We start from the raw sequence: 9,647 nt of genomic DNA, 5'->3' as shown, positions 1-9,647 counted from the left end.
GTTGTCAGTTGCCAGGGGAGTCTTGGGGCTGAATTCACTGGACACCTGAGCCAGGGACCTGGGCGATGTTGCTTGGAACTGATTCTATTTCCTCTCACCCTGAGGGCCCCTCCTCACCACCACCACCACCACCACTCCCGCACCCCATAACCGGAGAGGCTGGAGTGTACAGATGAGACTTCAAAGAGGCTGGTTTGGCCTCTGAAAGGTGATGCATCGGCGTCTCAGTCATTCACACCTTAGTAAGAAACAGCTCATCTTGACAGAGATGACAGGCCCTTGACAGAGACCTGAGTTTGCCTGGAACTCAGGGGTGCTGATCCCCAGGAGGGCGCTGCGCGCACGCGGCTCACCGCCGGATGCACCGCCCTGCTCCGGCTCCTGGGAGGTGAGTCAGGGGGCAGGGCGTCCCGCCCTCACCGCCTGCGCCGCCCCCTTCTGCCGCTATAAGGGCCGCGCCCGGCCTGTCCCAGACCCCGCCCCGCCCAGGCAGCCCAGCAGCGGGTAAGGCTGGGCAGGGAGCTGGGCGGGCGGGACAGGCTCGGGTCCGCTCGCGCCCCGCGGGGTCCGGCATCTGGCGGTCACCCCGGCCCGCTGTGCGCCCCTCGGAATCCCCGTGTCCGGCGGTCACCCCGCCCCCTGCCCTGCGCCCCGCGGGGCCCCCTGTGCGGCGGTCACCCCGGCCCGCCGTGCGCCCCGCGGAAACTCCTTGTCCGATGGTCACCCAGTCCCTTGGCCCGCGCCCCGCGGAGTCTCCTGTGCGGCGGTCACCCCGCCCCGCCGTGCGCCCGCCCCGGGGTCCCCGCGCCGCGTCCGGTCTTTCTAGGCCGGCGCCGGCCCGAAGGCGGAACCCAGCCCTTCTCCCCCTCCTCCCGAGCTGTTTGCGCGGTCCGGCCCAGGCCAAGCCGCTCCTCCTTCCTCTTTGCTGCTGCTGGAGGCCCGGGCGGCGATTTCTCAGCGACAGTAATAATTCAGCTGTGACTGGCATGCGGGGCAGCCGCCGGCCGATCCCCTTCCTCGCCCGAGTGTGGGGCTGAGAGCGAGGCCGGGCGGGGACAGGGGCCAGCTGATGGGCCAGGGCCAGCTGCTGCACCCTCAGACCCCGCTGCCCGCGGGAGGGACAGGGTTTCTGGTCACCTTCTCCCTGTCCAGCCGCTCGACCTGCCTCGGGGCCTGTGTTGGGTTTCCGAGCTCTCATATCCTGCGAGAATGGGGACAAGACCTCTCCAGACATCGGACAGTGAACCCCAAAACGAGGGTCATCCTGTCTCCTTGCTGGAATTTGCTTCATTGGTTGGCAGGTCGCCCTGATTTTCTAAGGGAAACTTGGATCCCATGTCGGTGCTGAGTCCTTGGCCAGTCTCCCCAGGCTCTCACATCTATGCCTGCGGGTTCTTGCCCTCCTCAAAAGAGAAGGAGAACATACAAGTTCCAGTGAACTTAAGGGGGGGTGGCCCAAGCTGAGAGGAGACGGGGGTGACCTTGTTGATTCACTTGTGTGGCCGTGGGCGGCTCAGGCTCTGCTCTGCGTTGCAGCCTCACCATGGAGCAGCTGAGCGCAGCGAACACCCGCTTCGCCGTGGACCTGTTCCTCACCCTGACCGAGCACAATCCTGCCGGAAACATCTTCATCTCCCCCTTCAGCATCTCGTCAGCGCTGGCCATGGTCTTTCTGGGGGCCAGAGGCGACACTGCGGCGCAAATGTCCAAGGTCAGCAGAAACTAGCCAGAATAGTCTGCTTTCCCCGCTGAGCCCTGCCGCTGCTGCTGCTGCTGCTAAGTCGCTTCAGTCGTGTCCGAGTCTGTGCGACCCCATAGACGGCAGCTTACCAGGCTCCTCCATCCATGGGATTTTCCAGGCAGGAGTACTGTAGTGGGGTGCCATTGCCTCAGCCGGGATCAAAGGCTGTACCTCTGAGCTCTTGCAGTGCATTTGTGGGCTTTCCAGATGGCTCAGTGGTCAAGAATCTGCCTGGAATGCAGGAAACTCAGGCAGACTCGGTTTCAATCCCTGGGCCTGAAAGATCCCCCTGGAGTAGGGCATGGTAGCCCACTCCAGTATCCTTGCCTGGAGAATCCCATGGACAGAGGAGCCTGGGGGGCTGCAGGCCACGGGGTCACAAAGAGTCGGACAAGACTGAAGCGACTTAGCAGGCATGCGTGCACAGTGCGTCTGTAGAACTGTGTCTCAGTGTTCAGCGTTGTGTGTCACGTTATACGTTACACTTCATGAGTTCAGACTTCCAGAAAAAGCCCCAGGGAAAATCCACTTGGATGCAGGCTGTCTTTATGATCCAGTCTCTTCTGAGCACCTGCGATGGGGTGGCTCTAGTTGTAAAGATCCCTCCTGCTAATGCAGGAGATGTGAGAGCCTCAGATTCAGTCCTTGGGTCGGAAGATCCCCTGGAGGAGGAAATGGCAGCTCACTCCACTATTCTTGCCTGGAGCCCATAGAGTCACAGAGTCAGACAGGACTGAAGCAACCTCGCATGGATGCATGCATGAGACAGTGTTTTTGGTTGGGCTGAGCAAGTGTGAAGTGTGGAGTGTTAGTCGCTCAGTCGTGTCTGACTCTTTGAGACCCCATGGGCTGTAGCCCACCAGGCTCCTCTGTCCAAGGGGATCCTCCAGGCAAGAATACTGGAGTGGGTTGCCATTTCCTCCTCCAGGGGATCTTCCCGACCCAGGGATCGAATCCAGGTCTTCTGCATTGCAGGCAGATTCTTTACCACCTGAGCTACTGGGGAAGCCCAGTGGAGTCTCCCACATTTGGGGAAATCACAGGGGTCAGCTCGTGCCAAGTGCAATGGGTGAGCCTCGCCCTGGGACACCCGCCTGTGTGACCACGGTGTCTCCCCCGGGCTGAGGACAGAGCAGTGAGAAGACTGGCCGCCCCGCCGCCTGCTGCTTCTGCCCCAGCATCGCCCGCTGGCTCTCACAGGCACCTCCTCCCCCAGGACCGTCTGCTTTCTGCTTTGCCTGTGATGCCGGCTCCTCCCTCCAGCAGCGCCTGCGGGTCTTGTTCCTTGTGAGCATAATGAGGCCTAGTGGAGAGGTCCAGGGGCCACGAGAGTGTCCGGCCCTGTGCTCCTGGGCCTGGCCCAGGCGTGTCCTGTGTGAGCAGGAGGGCCCTTCAGGGAGACGGGGAGGCGACGCGGAGACTCCGCCTGTCCTTGGGGGGTGCGGAGGGCACCCGTGTGCTGGGCCTGCTTTATTCTGAGTGGGGAACTCTGGCTTTCCTCGAAAGAAAGGGCGTCCGCGAAGGTCTTTCTAATGTCCAGGCCACTGGTCATGCTGCACCTAGAGCCAGGGAAGGTCCAGCCCGGATTCAGGTTCACCAGCCTGTTGCAGCTGCAACAAGTACAAGTGTTTGTACTTGATGGAAAACCAACGGTTTTCATCACTGTAGATACAGAAGCATTTGAAAGTTTTCAAAAATCTACTTAAAAAAAAAAGAAAGAAAAAAACCCTGGTACTAGTAACTGTTAGTTGCCCCTGCAAGGTAATCTGAGCTTCTGTTTTGAGGTTTTCCAGGAACTTCACAACCTCAGTGAAGAGCAGTCTTAGGTTCTTACCCCGTTTCCCTGAGGAGACGGATCACAGAGCCCACACACACGCCCCACGTGTCAGGGGGAGACCGGCCTTTGCACACGGGAGAGCTTTGCTCTTTGTGCCCTAAAAGGAGGAACCAGCCCAGGCCGCATAAAACCATCAAGTGGCTCTTGGTATAACAGATATGTGGAGAGTTAAACTTTGTCCAGTGTTAAGTTTAATGAAATTGTTTTTAAGCAAGTGAGTTACTGACGCTGGCAAGGCAATAACAAACCTCTCAGTCTCTACTACCTTTGTGTTCTTGCATAGCTGATGATTCTTGTGTCTACTGTTTATTTCTGAGAACTCTCAGGAGAAGTCTACTTGTACAAATATGGACATGCCATTTATGATTGGGGGAAGCAGGCTTGTATACATGTTTAGTTTAGTAACCACTCATATTTGTGCAACTGTAATTATATCAAAAAGTGATGCTGAAGGGCAGCTTTCAATATACTATGTTTCACAAAGCGAATACGTTTTGGATTTTGCTGATCTATAATTAGTACTAAAACATATTAATTTGATGGAAGCAAATTCCAAGGAACCGGGTTATAATTTCAAAATCCATGGTTATAGAAAGAATATTTCCTTTATTTTAGGCTCTGCATTTCGAAGGAGTTGAGATTCATTCGGGATTTCAGAGTCTGAATGCTGATATCAACAAGCGTGGTGCTCCGTACACTCTGAAACTTGCCAACAGGTTATTCGGAGAGAAGAGTTACGATTTCCTCCCTGTGAGTGGTTTGCTCTTCGTGTTCTCAAACTCGAAAGACAATGCAGACTTTTTGCCCAGCACAATCAAGTCACACAAACCAGTTTTAATTTTTATAAACATTCAGAAAAATAATCCAGAATGAAAACATAACCAACAGCATTCGCCTTGGCGGATGTGATTTCGTTTTCTCATCCCCACAGTGAAAAGGTCAGCCCTGGCTGCTCTACTAGAGAAATCCAGACTGAAGCCCGTCATTCATGTCCAAGTACAGCCAGTGTTTGCTCGTTTATGACAGTGTTAGTCAGAGAATAGAAAAGAATCGGTAAATTTCGTGCAACACCAAAACTACTGGGCTACACTCGTAAGAGTGGTTAGGATGGTCAAGTCAATGCTACGTGTTTTTCACCAGAGTAAAAAAAAGTAGAAGAGCTAGAATTTTTGTTGTTACCATGAAATATGCCTTTGGGGATTATTCCTGTTGCTTTTAAGGATTTTGGAGAACCACCTCTGTATGGAGAAGGACTTACTCACGACACCTCCTGTTTCTTTTCTTAAACAGGAGTTCTTAGCTTCAACGCAGGAAATGTACAGTGCTGAGCTGGCCAGTGTGGATTTTCTGCGGGCCCCCGAGGACGCGAGGAAGACCATAAACTCGTGGGTCAAAGAGCAGACGGGAGGTGAGCGAGGGCGGCGCTGGCCGTCCGCCAGGCCCTTCCTTCCCTCCGCCCGCCTCCCCCTTCGGGGACCCTCCCCTCCCTCGCCTCTCAGCCTGACCCTGGGGTCCACCCCTGCCCAGGCCGGTCAGCTTTCAAACTCAGGAATCTCTCCAAGTGGAGATGTAAACATGGTGTAACTGAAGATGCTGCAGCTTCTTCCCTGTAAGCTCCCCAAACTGCGCTTAAAAGTTGAAACTAACATCGACTGTAGAATAAACGGATGAAAACCTCGTGATCCAATGTCTACAAGCCGCTGTGGCCAGGAGTGTTTCCGCCAACACCTCATCTAAGGAGTCAGGCTGTGTCTCTCGTTCGTGTCCCTGTCGTAGTCACGGAATGGTCAAGGCACCCACAGGACACCTGTCCCTTCCACACCCACAGCGGCCGTCACAGCCACACGCACCACGAGTGGGCCATGTGTCCACGGAGGAGCTGTCCTACCTCTTAGACGTCTGTTAAAAGCTTCCCGGTGGGAGTTAGGCGACCACTTGGATGATCTGAAGAAGCAATTTACTTCTTAGTGACTAGAAACACTTTGGTTAAGAAATTTTTCCTTTCCTGATAAAGAATGGCCTGTCTCCAAATGAGGCCTGCTGATTATCATACATCCCAGAAAAGGAGATTTTTCCTGTTTTTAGCCCTTTAACCCAATACCTTGTTTCGAAGCATCGCCCCCCCCCCCCGCCCCGGGGGTAGTTTGTGTTTCCCCTCATCCGCCCTCGAGTTGTCTGGTCTTAATTGTGGCGTGTGCTCTCCAGGTGTGGTGTGTGGGCTTAGCTGCTCCGAGACTTGTGGGATCCTAGTTCCCCAACCAGGGATGCAAGGAAAGCAGATTCTTAGCCACCCAACCACCAGGGAAGTCCTTCCGAGCCGGTTCATCTCCAGTGGGAGCACCCCGGGGCCTTAGCTTAGTGCCATTTGACAGGACTTTGGGTAGAAGGAAGCGTTTGAATTGCATTTCAGTGCTAATCAAGTGTGTTAGTCACTCAGTCGTGCCCGACTCTTTGTGACTCCATGGATTGCTGCCCACCAGGCTCCTCCGTCCATGGAATTTTCCAGGCAAGCATATTGGAGTGGGTTGCCATTTCCTTCTCTGTGGGTCGTTCCCAACCCACGGATTGAACCCCAGTCTCTTGCACTGCAGGCAGATTCTTTACCAACTGAGCTATGAGGGAAGCCTAGTGCTGATCAAAGGTCCCTTCAAATTTGGAATTCTGATAGGTGGGTTTTTAAAAAGCTAAGTTTGTCTTTTTAGGGAAAATTCCGGAGCTGTTGGCCTCAGGTATGGTTGACAGCTTGACGAAGCTGGTGCTGGTGAACGCCATCTATTTCAAAGGGAAGTGGCAGGAGAAGTTCATGGTGGAGGCCACCAAGGATGCGCCTTTCAGACTGAATAAGGTGAGGCCGGATGGCTGTCTGGATGACTCTGTGCTCCGAAGCCACGCGGATAATGATGGGCGATCTGTGGTCTGATTGTTCAGAAAGAAACGAAAACGGTGAAGATGATGTATCAGAAGAAGAAGTTTCCCTTCGGCTACATCAAGGACCTTAAGTGCCGGGTGCTGGAGCTGCCCTACGAGGGCAAGGACCTCAGCATGGTCATCCTGCTGCCGGACGACATCCAGGACGAGGCCACGGGGCTGAAGAAGGTGCGGCCCCACTCCCCGCGTGGTGCCCGGACTGTGTGTGTGTGTGTGTGTGTGTGTGTGTGTGTGGAAGAGGCAGGAGTGTGAAGACGGCAGTTTTTCTTCCGTGTGTCTGCCCTGTTGGGTGCTTTGCCCTTCTCCTCCTAACTAAACTTCCTGTTGGTCTGGTATTAGCCGTCTGCAGCTACAGCATGCGTTAGAACCTGGCTGTTCCTGCTCTCAGCTGTATTTGCATGGTTGTCCCTTCCTGACTGTAACAGGGACAGTCCGGGATTAGCAGCATCAGCAGGGCAGTGCGGCGTGGCTCTGTCCCAGTGGAGCAGCAGTAACAGGGCGGCCGCAGGAGCTGGGCTCACGCAGCTCACCCTGTGCGCCCGGCGTTCTCTGTGGGGCGGTCCGGCACCTGCAGCAGGGCTCGAGCGTGTGCTACGGTTTCCCCACTTTAGACGAGGGACTCGGTCCGTCTCTGGTTTTACCAGTGTGCTGCTTGTTGTTGTTCAGTCAATAAGTCGTGTCCGACTCTGTGCGACCCCGTGGACTGCAGCACACCAGGCTTCCCTGGCCTTCACTGTCTCCCAGAGCTTGCTCAAACTCATGTCCGTCGAGTCGGTGATGCCATCCAACCATCTCATCCTCTGTCATCCCCTTCTCCTCCCGCCCTCAATCTTCCCAGCGTCAGGGTCTCTTCCAATAAGTCGGCTCTTTGCATCAGGTGGCCTAAGTATTGGAGCTTCAGCTTCATGAGCTATGTCTATCAGGACAACTTCAGCTGTGGGAGGTTTGCGGATAACCACAGTGACCACTGGGACTCAGATAAATAGAAGACATAGAAGAAAGCTTTAAAAATTACCCCGTATCACTCAGTCAGTTAGGGTGGTAACAGCCATGGTGGCGGTGGTCCAGCGTGGCAGAGGCTCAGTCAGTCCTGGGTGAGGGCGGGTGGTTCCCGGGCCTTGTCTCCATACGGGGCCTTGGTGCCCGGGAACACGGTTCTGTGTATTCTCACCGTCAGTCCTGGGTAAGGGCGGGTGGTTCCCGGGCCTTGTCTCCGTACGGGGCCTTGGTGCCTGGGAACACGGTTCTGTGTATTCTCACCAGCAGCCAGAAAGGCGTGAAGTCCCCAAGTGGGACCTGTTTTGGTGCAAACATGAAGGAAACCAGTGAGCAGTGGGTAGGAGGGTCCGTTCATCTAAAGAATGCCTTATTGACTGACTTCCATAGAATGGTTTCAGCTCTTCTTTTCGCCCATTCTATTCCAGATTGAGCAACAGCTGACTCTGGAGAAGCTGCGGGAGTGGACCCGACCCGAGAGCCTAGACCTCCTTGAGGTCAGGGTCCAGCTGCCCAGGTTCAAGCTGGAGGAGAGTTACGACCTCCAGGAGCCCCTGGCCCGCCTGGGTGCGCGGGATCTCTTCAGCAGCAAGGCAAACCTGTCTGGCATGTCGGGGGCCAAGGACCTCTTCATATCCAAGGTGGTCCATAAGTCCGTCGTGGACGTGAACGAGGAGGGCACGGAGGCGGCGGCCGCCACGGGGGCCATCGCCGAGTTCGCCATGCTCGTGCCGGAGGAGGAGTTCATTGCCGACCACCCTTTCATCTTCTTCATCCGGCACAAGCCCTCCTCGAACATCCTGTTTCTAGGCAGGCTTTCCTCCCCATAGAGGCTAGAGACGTTAATGCAAGGTCAAGCCTAAGCTCTTTGCCTGCCCTTTAGATGGGGACCATTCGCATGTATCTTTACCCATAAAGTACTATTCGATAATGAATCTTTAATCTCCTTTGTAAGCTCAGCTGTGTTGGCTGTTCACACTTGGCATGGGTATCTCTTCTTCTTTTTTTATACTGAAAAAATCCCGTGATTTCTCTTGAATGCACTGAGTTAAAAAAAGAGAAAAATCATATGTGTAGATCCTTGACAATGTAGCAGTCTAGGAAGTTGCTATACTTTCCTGAGAGCTGGGGGGGACAGTGGTCACGCCGTCATCTGTTTTTAGAGATAGACTTTTGGAAGCCGCGGTAGAGAGATGTCCTGATAGCTGAGGGGAGGCACAACAGATACTCAGTTGAAATACAGGCTAGCACCCCCATTGAGGGCCAGGGTTATGAGACAGCCTTGCCTTGGTGAGGTCTCTGACCCTGTGTCCAGCCCTCCGACCTGGCCGTAACCCACGCTCTCCCTTGTCTGTTCTCCCTCACTCCTCCGGATGCGTGCTATGAGGGGCACAAGGAGTCAGGCAGTAGATGTCTTATCAGGAAAGAAGCCAAGAAATGGCAACAGGATCTCACTGCTCTCTGCCTTCTCCCGTGTTTTCTGATGAAGGCTCTTGATGTCCATCATCTGGCACACGTTTTTATGGTCACAGGACAGCTTTATGCAAGGCTGTGGAGGAAGACGGTGGCCGGGTGCTATTTGATGGATGTCAACCTTTGTCAATGTTCTTCTTGGAATGTGCCTTGAATTGCTGCTTCTTGCTCTCGTGAAGCTGGTGGGTTGGTTAATAAAGTTTCCTAAGATCGTGCAAACCAGACTGACCTCAGTCCTCTTATTTCTCCCTGATCTCGGGCAAGCCAAGACTGCAGAAGCGGGTTCTTGGCCTGACCTGTGCTTACATCTGGCTGATACGGAGTGACTGCACAGGACAGCAACAGAATCGCAGCAGGCCTCACGTTGGCAGGCGCTTCTCCTCCTTTCTCACGGTTCTCCCTAGCGCCTGCCATCCAAGGCCTCGTGGCTACAGGGGCCAGGAGGACCGCCGCAGCGGTCTGTCCCTCTTTGCTCCTCAGTCCAACATCCACTCAGCGATTTAGAGTAGGTCGTGTTGATCGAGTTACGTGGGCCCAAGCAGCTCTGCTCAAATCCTCCCTTTCTGTGTTTAAGGGAACAGGCCCCTGGACTACCATCAGCTGTTGAAGTCAGAACAACTAGGAGATACGAGAGCAGGGACTAGATCTGATTCTTTTTTTTTTTTCTGGTCT

At 54.6% G+C, this 9,647-nt stretch overlaps 1 protein-coding gene across 2 annotated transcripts; it reads left to right on the top strand.

Moving 5' to 3' along the window:
* The first annotated feature begins 409 nt into the window (after positions 1 to 409).
* Positions 410 to 9,194, top strand: SERPINB1 (serpin family B member 1). Of its 2 annotated transcripts, none has more exons than XM_070360854.1 (7): positions 410 to 504; positions 1,537 to 1,711; positions 4,194 to 4,328; positions 4,869 to 4,986; positions 6,281 to 6,423; positions 6,507 to 6,674; positions 7,931 to 9,194. In XM_070360854.1, the coding sequence occupies exons 2-7, from the start codon at positions 1,544 to 1,546 to the stop codon at positions 8,330 to 8,332; spliced, it is 1,134 nt and encodes a 377-aa protein (XP_070216955.1). In that variant the 5' UTR covers positions 410 to 504; positions 1,537 to 1,543; the 3' UTR covers positions 8,333 to 9,194. The 2 variants fall into 2 exon arrangements, with proteins under 2 accessions (XP_070216955.1, XP_005886691.2); XM_005886629.3 differs by lacking the exon at positions 410 to 504 and adding an exon at positions 929 to 1,301.
* Positions 9,195 to 9,647: the final 453 nt, after the last annotated feature.

This window comes from Bos mutus, chromosome 23 (assembly GCF_027580195.1).
Source record: "Bos mutus isolate GX-2022 chromosome 23, NWIPB_WYAK_1.1, whole genome shotgun sequence".
Lineage (NCBI taxonomy): Eukaryota > Metazoa > Chordata > Mammalia > Artiodactyla > Bovidae > Bos > Bos mutus.
Note: the sequence above shows the minus strand (reverse complement) of the source record. Positions and strands in the feature narration are given on the sequence as shown.

Excerpts from the sequence above, each read along its gene's own strand:
- SERPINB1 (XM_005886629.3), top strand. The coding sequence starts at position 1,210 with ATGGGGACAAGACCTCTCCAGACATCGGACAGTGAACCCCAAAACGAG. Across the intron at positions 1,712-4,193 it reads CTGCGGCGCAAATGTCCAAG|GCTCTGCATTTCGAAGGAGT; the intron begins GTCAGCAGAAAC and ends CCTTTATTTTAG. Across the intron at positions 4,329-4,868 it reads AGAGTTACGATTTCCTCCCT|GAGTTCTTAGCTTCAACGCA; the intron begins GTGAGTGGTTTG and ends TTTCTTAAACAG.